This window comes from Marmota marmota, unplaced genomic scaffold (genome assembly GCF_001458135.2).
Source record: "Marmota marmota marmota unplaced genomic scaffold, marMar, whole genome shotgun sequence".
Classification (NCBI taxonomy): Eukaryota; Metazoa; Chordata; class Mammalia; order Rodentia; family Sciuridae; genus Marmota; species Marmota marmota.
The window spans coordinates 44,076,650-44,095,286 of record NW_026000026.1 but is presented as its reverse complement, the minus strand read 5'-3'; the positions used below and the strand labels follow the sequence as shown (position 1 = coordinate 44,095,286).

The 18,637-nt window shown below is 42.3% G+C and overlaps 1 protein-coding gene and 1 long non-coding RNA gene across 14 annotated transcripts in view; one reads left to right on the top strand and one right to left on the bottom strand.

The window, feature by feature from the left end:
• Nucleotides 1–12,280, top strand: part of LOC125619062 — an 18,653-nt gene extending 6,373 nt beyond the window's left edge. Inside the window, exons 3-4 of the long non-coding RNA XR_007350542.1 lie at nt 9,238–9,243; nt 12,155–12,280. This is a non-coding gene — a long non-coding RNA (uncharacterized LOC125619062). The remainder of the gene's footprint in view (nt 1–9,237; nt 9,244–12,154) is intronic.
• Nucleotides 1–18,637, bottom strand: part of Rin2 (Ras and Rab interactor 2) — a 226,794-nt gene that overhangs the window by 92,324 nt on the left and 115,833 nt on the right. For 6 of the 13 annotated variants that reach the window (XM_048811366.1, XM_015483365.2, XM_048811367.1 and 3 more), the window contains one exon: nt 13,799–13,891. The exons of 1 other annotated variant lie outside the window; for it this stretch is intronic. In XM_048811366.1, the coding sequence (XP_048667323.1) occupies nt 13,799–13,855 (57 nt within the window). In that variant the 5' untranslated portion in view covers nt 13,856–13,891. Of the gene's footprint in view, nt 1–13,798; nt 13,892–14,033; nt 14,108–15,544; nt 15,563–16,245; nt 16,371–16,696; nt 16,841–18,637 lie in introns of those variants that run through there. 6 more of the 13 variants (XM_015483362.2, XM_048811373.1, XM_048811372.1 and 3 more) reach the window with 5 other exon arrangements.

The following is an 18,637-nucleotide window of genomic DNA, read 5'->3' as shown; positions in this document are numbered from 1 at the left end:
TTTTTTTTTTTTTTTTTTTTTTGTTACTGGAGGTTGAACCCAGGGGTGCTTAACCACTGAGCAACATCCCCATCCTCTTTTTATATTTTATGTAGAGACAGAGTTTCGCTGAGTTACTTAGAGCCTTGATAAGTTGCTGAGGCTGGCTTTGGACTTGAGATCCTCCTGCCTCAGCCTCCTGAGCCACTGGGCTGGGATTATAGGCATGTGCTGGCTGACTGTTGCTTCTTTATCAATGATGCCTCCAGCTAACTTTTTTTTTCTTTTTCTATTTTTTTAATTTTCTTTTTGCGAAACTGGGGATTAAACTCTGGGATGCTCTATCACTAAACTACATCACCAGCCCTTTTTATTGATTTTGAGCCAGGGTCTCTCCAAGTTGCCAGGGCTGGCCTCAAATTTGCAAACCTCTTGCCTCAACCTCCCAAGTCACTGGGATCACAGGTGTGTTCCTTAATGCCTGGCTTCCTCCAGCTCTTTTCCTCCAAACTTTTAAAGAAAAAAGGCACCCAATCACCAAATTGCTCATGCTTCCTGATAAACCCAAGCCCTCCTTTAGAGTTCCAGATAAAATATAGGATGCTTAGTGAAATCTGAATTTTAGATAAACAAGAAAAAAATTGAATGTTTGTATATCTTAATTATTGTCTATGATGTACTTACACTGAATTTGAAATTTAAATGTAACTGGTGTCCTAATTATTTTGCTAAATCTGCAATTCTACCTTCCTTAGAATTAGTTAGCATACGCCCAAATCCTATAAGAAGCCCCTCCCAGCTCCCTCTGACTGAGAAGCCTGGGCATTTTGGGGGTCTATATCCTTCCTGGTTGTAGCAAGCTAATAGACCCAATATTGATGAAGGGTGTATTCTGGTGATCTTTGAGAAGAATGGTCCCTGCCAGGTATGGTGCTGCACACCTATTATTCCAGTGACTTGGGAGGCTGAGGCAGGAGGATTGTAAGTTTGAGGCCTGCCTCAGCAAGGAAAAGGATACTTGTCTCAAAAAAAAAAAAAAATGGGCAGGTGGCTCAGGATATGACTCAGAGATTAAGTGCCCTTGGGTTCAAACCCCAGTACTAAAAGAGAGAGAGAGAGAGAGAAGAGAAGAGAAGAGAAGAGAAGAGAAGAGAAGAGAAGAGAAGAGAAGAGAAGAGACGAGAGAGAGAAGAATGGCTCCACTTTAGAGGAAAGTCTGAGAGGCATATGTTAGGGACAGTTGTGGGTTACCATCAGAGGACAGGGTTGGGTGATAGGAGCAGTGGGAAAATGATGGGAGCTCAATTCACAAGTTTCCAACCTAGCAATCACACACCGGGAAGCAGTAAGTACAGGGGTGTCCATATCTCACTTCTGAGTTGGCCCAGGCACAGAGTCAGCATTTCAAGGCTTCAAGGAGAGTCAGCTGAAATTCCTTTCAATTTTAAGTACAGCCACTATGAAACCCACCACTCAGTTTGCAAACCTTGTGACCCTGGTGAAGTTACTAAACATCTCCATGCCTCAGTTTCCTGATTTTCAAAATGGGGATAATGATGATGTGAGGATTAACAGAGAAAATGGTGTTAAGGATCTTAGAAAAATGCCTGAACCAGTGTTGAACCTAATAAGGTTGAATATGAAAAGCAGTTGAACAAGGAGTAAGGCTAGGCTAAGCAAACCCTGTTGCACCAACAGAGCAGATTTATTTCACTTAAATGCAAACTTCTCAGCAAACAACTCAAAACTTCTGTTTGTTCATTTGTCCCTCTGGCTAATGGCAAGGAATACCAACAAGAGAGTGTAAGTGTTCGTTCCCCACAGGCTTTGGCCTGAGAGGGAGGAACCTTCATTCCTGAGAATGTGCAAGCACCTGTGGATAAGTCGTGAGGTCAGGTGTTCCAGGCAGGGTAGTGAGATTTTTGCTTCTGTATGTTACAGGATTCTGAACAGCTGAGCTGTCTGCCTCAGGGTGCTCCCTTTGTCTGGGTGCAGATGCCTTTGAATGAGCTAACAAAATGTAGGGGTGTTGTGGCAAAGCAGACAGAAACAAAACAGAAGTAGCATCTTATCAGACAGCAGTAATAACACCAGGGCTTCCAGAGAGCCATGGATTGATTGAAATCATCAAAGTATTAAGTCTGAACCAACTGATGATCACTACTCAGCTAGTGAGTTATCGCTCTCCTTTCCAAAGGGGGACATGATGTCAGGCTTTTAAAGGAGACATTTCTATGCTTGCTTAAGTTCATTCATTCATTTAGAGACAGAGTCCAGGCTGGTCTTGAACTGACAGGCTCAAGGGAACCTCCTTGCCTCAGTGTCCCAAGTCGCCAGGATTATAGGAACATGCACCATACCTGGCTCATTATTTTATATTACTTTGTTTATAATTTAATTTAATTTTTTGGAGTGGGGTCAAACACACCGCCATGCCCAGCTTTTCTATGTCTTTTCTTGTATAGTGTTGGTCACTTGCTCAAATGCAGGGTCTAATACAAGTGATTCTCAAACTGGCATGAGTATTAGAGGCATCTGAGGGTGCCAAGCTCCATTCCCAGAGTTTCTGATTTTTCATAGCTGAAAATTTTCATTCCAAGTACATTCCCAGGTAATGCTGGTGCTGGTGTCTGGGACCACACTTTGAGAATCACTGACAAAAATGTTCTGGGTGATGTCCTTGCTGCTACTCCTGGAACCACATTTCAAATGTCATTTACTTTCTAATTCTAATATGAATGCAAATGCTTTGGTATTTCACCTTGAAGGAACCCTCCTATGTTAATTCAGTGATACTGAAACCTTTCTAAGGACAGGAATCACCTGGGCCCTATTCATGTCAGGAAGCGGAGGAGGGTTTGGTGGGGATGATTTCCTCTCCCTTCCCTTGGAGGTCTGACTCAGTGGGCTGTGGGAATTTATATTAGCTAGTACCATAGGCACTCCTATTGCATGAGAAAGTTGGGGAAGGAAACCCTTCCAGCTGAAACTCCTTATTTAACATAAGAGATGAAAGCATGAAGGGAGCACTCAATGTACTCTGGCCATACCTGGCCCAACAAGTCCTGGTTCTCATGGCATGACCCCCTGGACCCCGGGTTTACTACACCTGACTTAAGGTGAGTCTCGTCCCTTCAGGGAAACCCAGGACCCAGCACAGAATCAAAGCAAGAGCACAATGGGGACTTCCCCACACCTGATGTGCTCTATGCAGATCCCAGAGCTTGAGGACCTTGCTATTACCCTTGGGAACTGGCTTGTCAACAGGGATAAATGTTTGTAAGCTACTATTATGTATCTACCAGTCACTAGCTAAGGGTGTGTTAGGAAGATATTTTTGAATTTTTATAACAGCAGCACTATGAGGGAGAGAACCTTATCTATAATTTCCAGGTGAAAAAACTGAGACTCAAAGAGTTTAGATAACTTGCTCAAAGTCACATGAGTAGTAGGTTATGAAGCTGGGAGAAGCCAGTTCATTATCTCACTTCAGAGATAGGCGCAGTTTTTAACCTCACCTGTCCTACCTGTGTGTTGAAGAAATATGTAGCTAAGTAGAAGACCCCTGGGAGCCACATGGTTCAGAATCTAAGAAGATGTGCTTATCTATATGGTTACCTGCCACTTCCTGACACTACCTCCCGACTGCTCCCCACTTTATTACAGGCGCTCCATGCTGTCCAGCCCACCCAGTGAGGCCCTGAGTCCTATTTCATCTCTTAGAGATATTAATTTACCATTTTCCATCTACTCCCCCCTCCTCAGAACACAAGCTCAAATTTCTTCTTTAGGCTGATTTCAGCCAATGGTTTAGACCATTCGTTTATACTAAGTTATGAATGACTAGTGGTTCCATTGGGTGCTCTGCCATTAAGTGGTACTCACAAAATCAATGTTGAAGTTAAAGTCACAACGAGATATCACAGCACAATTGTTAGATGACTGTGATCAAAAAGATGAAAGATAAGTGGTAGAGAGGATGTGGAGAAAAGAGGAGCCCTGCACACTGTTTTGGGGAATGTAAGTTAGGATTGCCATTATGAAATGGTATGGAGGCACCTCAAAAAATTAAAAATGAGTCAGGAATGGCAGCATGCGCCTATAATGGTAGCACGTACCTATAATGGCAGCATGTACCTATAATGGCAGCACTTCCTGTCCAGCTACTCAGGAGGCTGAGGCAGGAGGATGGCAAGTTCAAGGACAGCCTGGACAACTTAGTGATACCTTGTCACAAAATGAAAAATAAAAAAGGACTAGGGATAAAGCTCAGTGGTGAAGCATTTGCCTAGTATGTGTGAGACTCTGTGTTCAGTACTCAGTACTTAATAAATAAATAAGTGAATAAAGGAAAATGAATAAATAAATAAGAACAATCATATGATCTTAATAATCCCACAATATTAAGAGGAAATGAAATCAATGAGAAAGAGATATCTGCTCTCTCATGTTCACCATAGCATTATTTGAAGTAGACAAATTATAGAATCAACCTAAGTGTCCATCAATGAATAAAAAGATAAAGAAAATGTGGTATGTATGTATATGCTGTATGTTTGTATACACATACAGTGAATACTATTTGGCCTTAAAAAAAGAAGGAATCCTGTCATCCATGAAAACATAGAGGCACCTGGAAGACATCATGTTAAATGAAATAAGCCAGGCACAAAAAGACAAATATTACATTATCCCATGTGTGACCTAAACAAGTTGAGCTCATCCAAATGAAGAATAGAATAATGGTAACCAGAGGAAGGAAAGAGGTGTTGGGGGAGATGTTGTTTAAAAGGTAGCAAAACTTCAGTTAGATAGGAGCAATAAGTTCAAGGCGTCTTTTGTAAAGCATGGTGGCTATAGTTAATAATAATGTATTATGTCCTTTTTCATTTTTTTCTCTGGGTACAGGGAATTGAACTCAAGGGTGCTATACCACTGAGCTACATCCCCAATCCTTTTTAATTTTTGTTTTGAGATAGAGTCTTGCTAAATGGCCAAGGCTGGTTTCAAATCTACAATCCTCCTGCCTCAGCCTCCCAACCTGCTGAGGTTACAGGTGTGTATATTGTGTTCTTGAAATCTGCAGAGTAGATTTAAGTGCTTTCATGATAAAACAACAACACATTGTATAGCATCAATACATACAATTTGTATTGTTTAATTGGAAACAAGTATTTTAAAAAAATAAACAACATGAACTTCCCTAAAAAAATGAATATCCAATTGGAATTATAGGCAGGTGGGAAATATGTTGTTTGGTAGCCCACTCTCCTTTTTAGATGGTAAGAGAAAGAAGAAAGAAGAATGTATCCTGCCCACCTTTCCATCTGGGACAGTTGGGCTCCAGGAACCTTGTTAGCTAATCTTGAGAGGTTACTCTTTGAGGAAGAATCTCTACTACTTAAGGTTAGTTATGTGCCCTAAGCACTCTGGTGACCTTGGGCTGGTCCAACCATTGTGGGAATTTTGGATTATTGTGCCCTGTAGTTGAACTGAAATCAATCAACTTAGAACCAGCTTTCCCATGTTTTATGCCCTCACGGGAGGGCACTCACTCCTTCAAGGCAAAATCCCTGGCTGGGTAAATTTGAGGATGAGGGAAGGAGAGGTGTTGAAATGGTGATGAATAAATAATTTCAGTGTTAATTATTAAGAAACATTATTTAAAACTTGGAAAGTAGGCAAAAAGGGCATGTCTTTTCTGATAGAGTTTAGCACTATGAATTTTCCCAATTGATGCTTTAGGTATATTCCATTGGTTCTGATAGTGTTTTGACTGCCATTTTTTTTAAGCATTCTGTAATTCCAGTTTATAGTTCTGCTTTCACCCCAGAGTTGTAAATTAGAAGTTTTTTATATGTCCAGGTAGGAGGGCTTTTTGTTTTTGGAGTTTATCTTTTTTGTTGGTGTTGTTTTCTTCCTATTTTTTTTTTTTACTGGTACATTATAATTATACATAATAAAAGAATTCATTAAACATGGATTCATATTTTCTTTGCCAAACTGGAGCATTGTTGAGGTTTGCCTAAAGAGTATTTAATTATCCAGGAATTTAACTTTGTTATGGGCTATCAAATATGGGCTCAGACACTTTGAGGTTATATGTTGGTAGGGGACAGATGGATATGAGTGGTGGGGACAATAGGTTAAAGAAATTCTATAAAATGGGTCCACTGAGCTGACCCCCCCACCTGCTTTCTTTTCTGAAAAGCAATTTACCTGCAGCCCTGCTTGGCTTACATGGACAGGCTATGTCACATTCCTAAGTAAACTACGCACTTTCTGCAGGAGAAATGCAGGCCCAAATAATGTCAATAAGAGAAACCCAAGTTACACTGAAGTGGGAGACTTTTGTGACTCTTTCAAAAGGCCAGATTCTGGAACTTAGGGAGATAAAGATAATTTCTCCTAACCATAAAATCTGTAAGAATTTATGGTTAAGAATCCACCCAGCATGGGCCAAAGTGACCTAGTTGTCATGGCAGTGGGGACTTGAAAATCTGATGTCATCTGCTGTCGATCAAAAGTCAAGAAGTAAACCCGGGCAAGATTCTCTGGAAACTTCTCTGGGATCCCCCAATAAAACTGGAGTGCAGAAGAGGCAAGCCATCCTGTTCCTCTCTGAGAGGACCTACTCTCTCCCTTGAAAGTGTTCGCTTTCCCTTTTTCTATCGCTTCAACAAACTCATGCTTGTTACTCTGAGTGACATGTCTGAAATATCTCCGACTTGACTGCAATAACCAGAGTTTGAAGGGGCAGGGGTTGGGGGTGGGTGGGCTTTGCACCACTTTAGTTTTTCAGAAGGCCCCAGCCCTGTGACAATGTCATCCTGCAGATTTCTGTTCAGAAAAAAGGAGAAAAACCTAAAGGTTTTTATTGTATGTTACGGTTTTTAGGATGTTAACCAGTTTTGACTTTTAACTTAGAAAACATCTCACAGGATGCTTAAGTTGAGTAAAAATATGTTATTTGTCAAAACATTTTTGGAATCATCTTACTGGGTTCCTCACACATGAGATGGAAAAATCTTTGACGGATGTTCATTTTATATTCTATGAGAGTCACATTTTAACTTCCTGAAAATTATCCATGGACCCACAACAGTCTTGCACAAATATATCTCTCTCCTTGACATCCTCCAAATTATGAAACTTAGGCCTACAGGGAAGGCTGGAGAAATATGTGGTCCTGATTTTTTTAAAAACAAAGTACCTTTGAGCATATGTTGAGAGCTACTGGCATGTTTAGTATCAAAAATCACTGACCACAATGTGCTGGAGACAATATCCTGTTAAACAAAACAAAATAAAACAAAACAAAACATGCAATCCACTGCTGTTTGAAAACACTAACAGGAATTGCTACCCAATAAACTCATGGGATTCCTGGGGGGATGACCTGGGACCTAAAGGCATTTGAAGCAGCTGGTAAAATGCATGTGTGCATATGCCAAAAAAAAAAAAAAAAAAAAAGTCAACAGCTCTTCCAGAGAAGGATGTGATCCCTTTGGCCTCTCTAGATGGAGTTTCCTGGGAGGGTGAGCTGGAAAAGGAAAAAGCAGTCAGAGTGCACCCTGGAGGAGGCCACTTGGGGTGTGGGTTCCTAGGACAGTCTGGCTGTGGCTGACTCTCATTCCTGCTGTACCAACCAACTCTACCTCTCAGTTTCCCATCAGTAATAGGAGGGGGTTTAGATCATACAAATGCTAAACTTTTGCTGTCCAGTATGGCATCACCAGCCACACAGGGCTACTGGGAGTTTGAGATCCAGCTGGTCTGAACTGAGACACACTGTATGTAAAATACACACTGGATTTCAAAGACAGGCTACAAGACATATTTCAAAACAACATGTGTACATGATAAATACACACATTTTTTCAATTAAAAAAAGACATGGTATAAAGTATGTAAAATATCTGATTAATACTTATATTTATGACATGTTGACACAATGATATTTTAGATATATGAAGATAAATAAAATATATTGTTGGAATAAATTTCACTTTTCTATCTTTCTTTTTGTTTATGGTACTAGGGATTAATTGAACTCAGGTGCATTCTACCACTGAGCTACATCCCTAGTCCTTTATATTTTTTTATTCTGAGACAGGGTCTTGCTAAGTTGCTGAGGCTGGCCTGGAACTTTTGATCCTCCTGCTTCAGTTGTCCGAGTTGCTGGGATTATAGCATGTGCCACAGCACCTGGTTTATTTTCTTTTTAACATTTTTCATGTGGTTACTAGAAAATTTAAAACTGCACCTGTGCTTTGCATCATATTTCTGTGGGACAGCACTGCTCTGTGCCTCTCCAGGGTCAATGTCTATTATAATTTTATTTATGGAAAACAAAAGACATTCCCAAATGCTGATGTTAGGCCTGCTTTCTAATATTATTGTAAGCAAATTGTCACCACAATAATGGCTCTGATCAAATCTCTAATCACTACTGTTTCCTTCATAAGTCTGGTGACAGACTGTATGGCTCTGCCTTCTTAGACACTGGCAGGTGATGTCAGACTGTTCACCATCCAGGAGACATGCTGGGAACCCAAAGGGGCAACAACACACTCATCTCTATGGCTTTGAAACATTCACAGATCCATGTAAGGACTTGCTCAGTGAAATTACTGACATGGGCTTCCTGGTTCTATCTATCATTTTTCATGCCTCTGCCAGCTCTGTCAATTTACACAATAGTAAATTGTTGTCTTTGTGCACAGAGAAATGCATTCGCCATAAAAAAACATTCTGAAAACTTAAACATTAAACCGAAGCCCAAGACACAGTTGTGTCATTCTGGATAATTGAAAATGTATTCTGCAGACAGAATTTTTGAAGACTGAATGCCAAGAAGAGAGAGTCAAGGGAACTCAGCCGAGGTATAGTGAGTCATCAGCCCCCTCCCAGCCATTTATACATTGGTAGAGCCAAACTTTGCAATTTGATTGTGTCACAGAGTTCTTTTACGGCTTCTCCAAAATGTAACTGCAAATTTTCCATTTGGCATGGCTTGGCACCACCATCCAAATTGTGCAAAGTGATCAAAGAGCCTCTGCCTCTGATCTGGACACTCAAGTGACCCCAGATGCTTTGCTTGGTCCCCATTGGCACTAGTGATTCCAAGGCAGAGGAGCATATGGTCCTGCAGTCCCAATACATTTCTTTCCTGGTCAGTTAAGACCAGCTCTCACCTGCCAGGTTGCAAGGGACTAAAACACTCAGGGGTCACTCCCGGGGAACTGGGCTAATCAGGCTCTTGTGTGGAAGACATGTGCCCCGTTGTCCTCCACACAAAAGACAGAAATACCTTTTTCTTTGGGGGTGCTGTGACAGCTTCTCTGACCTTAAAGGTCTGCAGAGAGAGAGAGAGAGAGAGAGAGAGAGAGCGCCTGAACGCACTGCTGACCCCTTTTATTGAGGAGAAGCTATTCAAATGAGGCAAGGGGTCAGGTTTCAAGGGGGCTGAGTCTAGCTTCATGATGTCTGCTGTCAGCAGGTTGACTGACTTCTAGGTAGGCCACACCCAAGCGCACAGTAAGAGAAGGGGACAAACAAAGGATGTTTCCAAGGAACAGTCTATTCTAAACAGGGCAAGGGGTAATATTACAAAGGAACAGGTGAGCATAGCTCCATCCATGGGGACGTAGGAAGACAGGCCCCTGCACGAAGACACAGTCACTTGCACCTGGGTCTATCCAGATCACAGTGTGACCGTGACCAAAGGATGCCACACTGGTCAGGAGGGGAGTCAGACACAGTCCCGTGCTACTCAGCCTCCTACACTCACCCTGTCCCAGAGGCCACTTCCTTTTAAGAAAGTGCCACATAGAAACAGGGTGCTCTACCCAGATATTGGGGCTGGTGAGGGCAGACTTTCTCAGGAAGTTCAGTCATTCCTGTCATGGTGGATAATTCACCTTGGTCCTCTTCTGAACATGATTCTTTGCTGTAAGAGGATCCCCCTTGGGATCAAGGCCGTGGTGATGAAAGGGCAGGACATGGAGTTATGAACTGAAGTTTACTTCCTGGCACTACATTGGGGTCACATCTAAGCCTCCTACCATTCCTACCACAACTTTTTATCTGCAGATAAAAGCAAAGGCAGATATGAGCTCAGCCTGAGTGAGCTCTGTTGTCAGTGTACAAAGCTTTGTCAGTCTGGAAGGAGAGGTAGGAGGTGGGATGAGGAGCAGGAGGCAGTGCATGTGTGGGCAAAACCTGGAGGGCAGGTATCAGCAGGTTTGACCTTGGGGGCAGGCCATGAAGCAACAGCAGCAGGATGGATAGGGGAGCTTTGCCAGGTAGATCGGGTAGACGGAGCACAGTCTTTAAGTCCTCAAATTTCAAGGTGAAGACAGACTTAGTCCAGTGCCTAGCAAGGAGCCAGACTTTGAGTAGGTGACATGGATCAATGGAATGGTTTGGGAGAAATCAATGAAACAAACATATTTGGTGGTAGTGTAGATGGGCTATGAACATCATCTGTAATGTCCACAAGAAAAGGAAGGGAAACCTAAGTCGGGAGAGGGACGTAGGAGAGGAAAAAGGGGTGTGGATTTTGGGAACTTGAGAAAGACTTGTCATCACTGGATGTCTGAATGCGGAGGAGGTAGGGGTGGCTTGTGGAAAACTGTGAGATTCAGGAAAAGGATGGGTCAGGGATGATTCTAAGCATTCCTGCCCCTAATTCAGGACTACCTGGGACTTCTCCAGCCTAGAGTGACATCTTTCTTATATAATAACCTTCATTCAATACACCCTTGATATTTGATAGCAATAGGTGTACATATCTATTACTTAGCTGTGGATAAATTTGACTTCTTTTTCTAGAGCATCACCCCACCCCCCCCCACCTCCAGTAGCCCATACATTTTCACAATGACCTTGTAGAGCAGGAAAATATTGCTTTTCACCGTGGCTGAGGAAAATTAAACATGTTGCTGCAAAAGACTGTGGAAAACGTGTTTGTCCAGCACAGGTTTTATGGGGCCAGACTACCAGGATGTGATTCCATAGGAACAATAACCATAGGGCATTCTCATTTATCCCCGAATGCTCAGACACTGTATTATCCATGTGCCCCATGTCCTCCCAACCTGTCTGAGTCATTTCCCTGAGCCAGGACATATGGGAAACCACAAATCAAAACTTGCTACTGCTGGTTAGAAACTTTGGTTTAGAAAGACAAACTGGATAGGGGAATTTAAAGATGAAAATGAAATTCAATGTTCAATGATCTCTGCTTTACACAAAAATCACAGGAGCACTATTAACCAAAAAAGGAATAATAAGCATAATGTGGAATTCAGCTCTGAGCTAAGAACCCTCACACTTTATGAAATTATCCAAGTCAGTTATAGGGCACCACTGATGTCTTTGAGAAACTCATCATAGTAGCATAAGAGAGTCACTTTGAAATTTAGTTCTACTCTCACCTTCCTACATAACATAGGGTCAACCTTGGCTCTCAGTCAAAGTGCACTTCTTCAAGAAACATTCCTCTGGAACTACAGGTTTGGTTATATATTCACATGTAATGAACTATTTTCTTTCTTTTCTGGTTCTTACTGTGTGTGTGTGTGTGTGTGTGTGTGTGTGATATTGAAATTGAATTCAAAGGTGCTCTACCACTGAGCTATATCCTAGAGCCCTTTTTATTTTCTATTTTGAGACAGGGTCTTGCTATGTTGTCCAGTCTGGCTTTGAACTTGAGATCCTTCTGCATCAGCATCCCATGTAGCTGGGATTACAGGCGTGCACTTCTGCACCTCACCTCAGGAATTTTCAACAGCAATTTTGACCATCCTCAATTTTCTTGTTTTGCTTTGACTTTAAAGTCTAACTACTATGTTAAGACACAACTCCACTATGCTTCCTGAGCATCATAAGGTGGTAGTTATGGACTAGCCAATATTTAAGCTAATTTAGGCAATGCTTTGGGTTAAGGAGGGGTTTGGGATCATCTTGTATGCATAAATATCTCAGCATAAGATGCAATCCATGAACCTGCAGGGTTTAGCTCCTGGTCTGCAGAAGACCTGAGAAGCTCTCTCCTCTCATCCACCTCACGTGGGTAGATGTTAAAGTCGTTTGACTAAAACCAAGTACATCAATTGAGAATTAAACAACTTATGTCCCAGTAGCTTAACTATTAGGAAGGAGAACTGAGACCATCTGTGTCAATATAATTTAACTCTTTGAGAATCTTCTTCCCAGAAAGTTAAGACAATAAGCTTATAAGTGGATTCACTATTTACTGCAGGAAATCTCTACAAAACAACTTCTCCTGGCCAATAGTTTGTTCACTGGAGAGAAACAGCCCACTTATTAATGATTTACTTGCCAAGACTCACTTCAAGAACATTGCTTTGTGCTACCCACCAATTCTAAGCTATTATGTCACAAATTTCCCTGAAATCCAATCAGTTCTCTGCCTTGCAAAATGCACCTTAATTGATTTGGGCCTAGATCTCCAAATCCTACAAATATCCCTCCCAGCTGCCACTTGTTTATACACTAATAAGACTGTCCTATGTAGGTCCCCTGATTTCAGTAATGAACTTAGCTTTACTCTATCAACAGGTTCTTTGATTAATTTTTGTATAGTCAATAGCTGACATAGCAAATCAGTTCTGGTCTCTTGGAAACAAATAAGACTAAAGACATCCTTACAGCCCTTAAATGTTGGGGTAATTATTAAACACAACCACTTCCCAGTCATAAAGTTTCATCATTGTTCCTCCTCTGGGGATAAGACCTGGTGTTGAGAACACCTACCTGTAACAGATTTCAAATACACATTTTATCTCCATTTTTCTTTTTCTTTTTTTACATGATTCTGTATCTTCTAAATTTTCTACAATGAGTTAATTTGAGAATGAAAACAAAGCAAAGAGCCTCAAGAAAGGAATTAATTCTCAAGTATAAATTAGAAATGACCAAGTTTTAATGAAACATACACATACATACAGCATGTGTGTATATATATAAAATATCCATATACATATATACTAATACACATATATAATATCCATATTAAATCTTAAGCTAGCATAGTATACACACAATATAGATATACATATATGTATACATATGTACACACAAATGGAAGCTTGCTACTGGTGGTTAGCAACCAGTATATATGTGTGTACATATATGTTCATACACACATGTATAATACTTATTTAAAATCTTAAGAAGATTATTATAAGAAGGCAATTTAATTCCATCAATAAGATTCAGAAACGTTGTATAGTTTAGAACTGCTGCATAGCTCTTTCCTTATCATAAGAAATCTTGGAGGTGTTGGATAAAACACATCATCAAACAACATTTAATCAGTCCAAAGTGAGGCCCAGGAATCTGTGGGTGTTGTGCTTTTTGTCTTCAGTTTTTTTTTTTTTTTTTTTTTAAAGCACTTAATTGATTCATACAGTCAATCAAAAAGGTAGAACACACAGGTCTACAACATCAATACACTGGGAAGCCAAGTTTAGCTTTTGTCATAAAATCTCCCCAACTGGAGAAGGAAAAGCTGGGCAGTTAGCAAAGATCCCCTCGAGTATCTTACACAGTGTGGTATCTCTCTGTGCCTGAGTCCCGCGCCGGTTTGGAGCACTGAATCACAAAACCCCCAACCTGCTATAAAACATGGTAACAACCCCGCGGCTGCGCTCAGGCAAACCCAGCTGGTCGGAGCTGGCTCAGAAAGCAGGCTTCCGCCTGCAGCTGCACTGAGTGCCTGCAGCTCCCCAGGCATCAGGCAAAGGGAGCAGGCTGCCCAGCGGAGATCCCAATCGGGGCTTCCTTTTACCTTAAAGAAACTTCCTCGCTTGTCCAGACCGCGGGCGCCCATGGTCCAAGCTGACATTTCCCCCAGCGAGGCTCTACTGCATGCCGGGGACTCCTGAAGGTACAGACATTTTTAATGGTTAGCCCAGCCTGTAGGAAATTCCTTTCTAAGCCACAGAACACTCACAACAACAGTCCTGCCAAGATCTTTTTCCGTCAACAACACAGTGCCATTTATTTCCCACCAAAGCCCTTACATCTCTTTTCAGCCTGATTTCCTGCCATGGCCAGCACTGTTCCTAGACTGTGCCCCACCTCGCTGCCCCACCCCCTCCTTCAGCAGCTGACGTAGAAGGTCCATAGGACTGTGGGGAGCATAATGATTGCTTTGTGTGTTTGCTTGACCTCCGGATAAAGTCCTAAAGGGACCAATATTAGATGTCCCCCTAATCTGCTCCGAAAGCTTATGGATTTAATGTGGCTGATCACAAAGGGACAGGGAAAGAAAGAGGTTCTGTATGTCCCAGGAAATCCTGCTGGAAGGGGATGAGGTCATTGTTAGTTCTGTTTAGCCCTTTCCCCTCTAGGCAAGGTCAGCAGAAGGGCACTGGGAAGAAATTCCTGATTTTCCTTAGAGATCAGAAAGCCTGGGATGCGATCCTGTGTCACAGTTTAAGGAGATCAGTTTGTGTATGGTGACAGTATGTAAACAGCTCCGTGATCAACCAAGGAAGGTGGGAGTTCACTATGGAAAATTTAAAGGCAGCATAACAACAGAGTCCTGAATCATCATGTCTATTTGAGCTTGGAATTTCCCCTGCTGGAAACCTATAATCCTTTCCTCTGGACCACAAAGCCTTCAACCTTCACTTCTAAGGTATATACAAATGCACCTGGGGCTGCCAAAGTGGCCCAGACCAGCATGCATTGAGGAGGATGGGGGAGTACCCCAAACTTTCCTCATCCAGTGAAGCTGTATTAGGACTACACAGAAAATTGCCCTCCACCTTCAGCATCACTTCCTGCCACAACATGCACAGGATATAGCTCATCCCAACCATAACTAACACAATGGAACGACAATAAAGAAACTAGGAAGTGAAAATACCTCTTATACTATTAAGGATTTTTACATTTTTTTTCCCAGTGCTGGGGATCAAACCTGGGACTGTGCACATACTCGACCAGCACCCTACAACAGCACTACCTCCCTAGTCTGGCCATTAAGGAATGTTGAAAGTGGTTCAAGCTGGGCGTGGTAGTACACATGCCTGTAATTCCAGCTTCTCAGGAGCCTGAGGCAGGAGAATTGCAAGTTCCAGGCTGGCCTGAGCAATTCATCGAGACCTTGCCTTAAAATAAAATTGGAAAAGGGCTGGGGGTGTAGCTAATGTAGAGTACTTTAGCTACAGTCCTGGGTTTAAAAAAAAAAAAATCTCAGTTAAAAAAAAATCATTAAAAGTGGTTCACTTTAAAAGTGTGGGGTGGGGAGGCAGTAAAATTGAGGCAGCTTCTTTCTCTGCAGGTTTACTGAGGCTGTTTCTTTATGAGTTGGGCCAGAAGTACTACAGGGACATTGAAAATGGCATTAGGGATGTTTCAACAAGTGGAAAAGCTTAAAATCACTGCACAGAAGTGCATGTGCGTGAGTGAGCAAGAACCTTTGCAGATAGACTTGTTTGGCCCCATGAGTCACATCGACAGTGAGCTGTGGATGACCTGTGCATTAAATCTCTTTTAGGAAAAAATAATAACAGTGTACACCTACCCCTGCTTCCAAACCTTTCACCTATTTGAGACATTGCTTCATGGTTCGGTCACTTTAAAGGGTCAGCAGTGTCTTCCCTGTGTTTCTTTCCACTTGCAATTGTACTGGGATGAAAGCCAACACCCCAAAACCTCCTGAGAAGGTGGTGAACTTCTCCTGGGAATCTTGCTGACTCCAGAGGTTCAGACTCTCAGCTCAGCATCTGAATAGAACCCAAGCTCCAAGACCTTTGAAGTTCATCCCTCATTAGCAAAGTCCTCAGATTGGAGCCACTCCAGAAAGAAAACACAGCGCCTTGTTCAGAGCTAAGAGCAAGATGAAAACCTTGGGGAGCAAATGATTAACTGTTTAGCCCCAGAAGCACAGAATTTTTTTTTTTTTTTCAAAAAAAAGCTGCTTTAAACCAAGCCTAAATTTTGTTATCCTTCTTTCAGACATTTTCTCGGCAAGGGATTCAGCAGCCTGGCAGTTTAGGAATGGCGAAGTGAGGGCCAAGGCTTCATTCCTCATCAGGACCTAAGTTTTCTTTGTTCGGTTCTGTAGTTTTCCATCTACAAACCATTTCTGATGAGCCAAGACAGGCAGGGAATTTTGCCGACAGCAATGGAGCAGTTTGGATTCCGAGAAGTTCACCAGTTTTAATTAGCATCCGGATAACGGGCATGTGCATACTTTAACCTCAAGTAGTCCTCAGTTCCTACCTCCAGTTTGGATTCCTACACGGGACAGGCAGATGCATCATATTTCTTCAACTGATGCAGGTGGCATCTGCCCTTACTAACAGGCTGCTCCAAGGTGGGAGTTGGGCACAGGTGACAGGAACACACTGTAAAGTGCCACAGCAGAACAAAAAGAATGGAAGCTAAGAATGGCTCCAGAGTCCAAGCAGAGAGTACCCGCACAGATTTTGATGATTTTAAATAAAGATCTTAACCCAGGAGAAGTTGTGATTTACAGTCTTTCCTGTTGTCGTAATAGTTTCCTCCCAAACCATAACCTCCAACACCTGGGCTCAACATTGATAGCAACGTAATTTAAAGCACCACCTTAACTCCCTTCCACTTCTGGTCCCTGTCCCTCCCCGCAGATGTCACCCAGCAGTTGCATCCTAAAACTGCCCAGTAACAGCTGGACTAAAAGATAAAAATGTACCGTAGTTTGAGAGGCTGCAAAATTCCTCCAGATTCAGACTGGTGAAAACTTTTCCTGATTTCCTTGAAGAGTTAAGCATCAAATTCTTGAAAAATGAGCCCAGCATGTCCAGTGATCTTTCCAGATGCTAGCTAAACGCTAGCAAAAAAAAAAAAAAAAAAGAAAACCCAAAGGGGACTAAGGACACTGCAAATGGTTGGGAGCTGCCAAGCCTTTTCCACAACACCCCTGAAAGAATGTCAAGGAAGCTGTAGTGGGGGGCTAAAGGACAAAGGCAGGGAGTCACACCAGGCTCAGTCCCTTTAGAGGAAGCCTCACTGTGGCTTCCTAGGTGGCTCCCGGAGCGAATGATGAGGTAAAGGAAGATCTGTCCTTAAAAGCGAAAATGACACTCAGGTCCCCTGGCCAGGCTCCAGGCTGCACTGGCAGTCCGCTGAGAAAGACCATTCAAGACTGGCTGTCCAACTCATTCTCCCCAGAGCGACTGAGGACAGGCACCCGCTGAGGCCACCACTGCCTGGAGATTGGCTGCAGCCTGGGCTTTGGGGATTCTAACAGAGTTCCCAGTTTCCAGTTCCCAATTAGTGGAGCTGGGGCGAGTCAAGCATTCTTCGGCTTTTGTGCTACCTAGGGCGAGGTCAGGCAAGATGGAGGGTCTGAACTGCTTAGTCATGTGTGACTTAACCCCAGGGAGATATGTTCTATGTGAACATCATAAAGTGTACCTACACAAACTAAGACGGCCACAACAACACCGTCACTAGGCGATATAACCACCGTCTGATATAGGGTTTGTTACTGACAGTAGGGCATGACTGGATTGAGAGATGGGCCTTTCCCATCTGATCCCAACCCCTCCCTCCTCTCCTCTCTTTTTAATTTCTTTAGTCAAATTGTACCCTTCCTATTTGCGGAGGATGGGGAGAATTTTTTAGTTGACAAGTAAAGTTTGTAGTGTACAAATGAAGTTTCGAAATATTTCTACATTGTGGAATGGCTAACTCAAGATAATTAACATATCCATTGTCATGTACTTATCATTTATTTGTGGTAAGAACACTTGAAATCTACTCCCTGAGCAATTTCAAATACAAAATACATTGCTGTTAGCTATAGTCACCATGTTGTCCGATGGATCTCTTGGACTCATTCCTCCTATTGAACTGAAATTTTGTTATTTTGGACTGACATCACCCCAATCTCTTCTCTCTTTCCTATTTTATTTGCTTTTGGTCACAAGCACAAGCCCACAAGAGAACAGCAATCCCAACTATAATGGAATCCATCACTCGCAAATCCGGTTTAAAAGAAGTTAGCTTATTTGAGACCTGGGTTTCTCATCTCCAAGCTGTAGTTGGCTAGAAGAGCTTTTTAATCATTCTTTTATTTTTTTCTTTCCCTTCCCTACCCCTCCCCACCCACCTCTCTCTCTCTCTCTCTCTCTCTCTCTCTCTCTCTCTCTCCTCTCTCAGCATTGGGGATTTAACCCAGAGACTCACTTATGCTAGGTAAGCACTGAGCTACAGTACCCTAGTACCCTAGTACCTCTCCCACCCCTTTTTCTAAATTTTTATTTTGAGACAGGGTCTTGATAAGTTGCCCAGGCTGACCTGGAATTTGCAATCTTCCTGCCTCAGTCTCCTAAGTAGCTGACATTGTAGTTGTGCTCCCAGCCTAGATTTCCTTTCCTTTCCTTTCTTCTTCTTCTTCTTTTTTTTCTTTCTGTAGCATAGTGAACCTTGCACATGCTAGGCCAGTGCTCTACCTCTTAGCTCTATCCCTAGCCCTGCTTTTATGTTTTCTTTCTACCAGCAGAATGAGGCAAGGAAATATGGACTTCAGTCTTAGTAAACAAGATCTTGTTATTACAATCATTTTACAGCCCAGCTGGCAGACATAAAAGAAAATGACTCACCCCAATGCACCTGTCAGGTAAAGGCC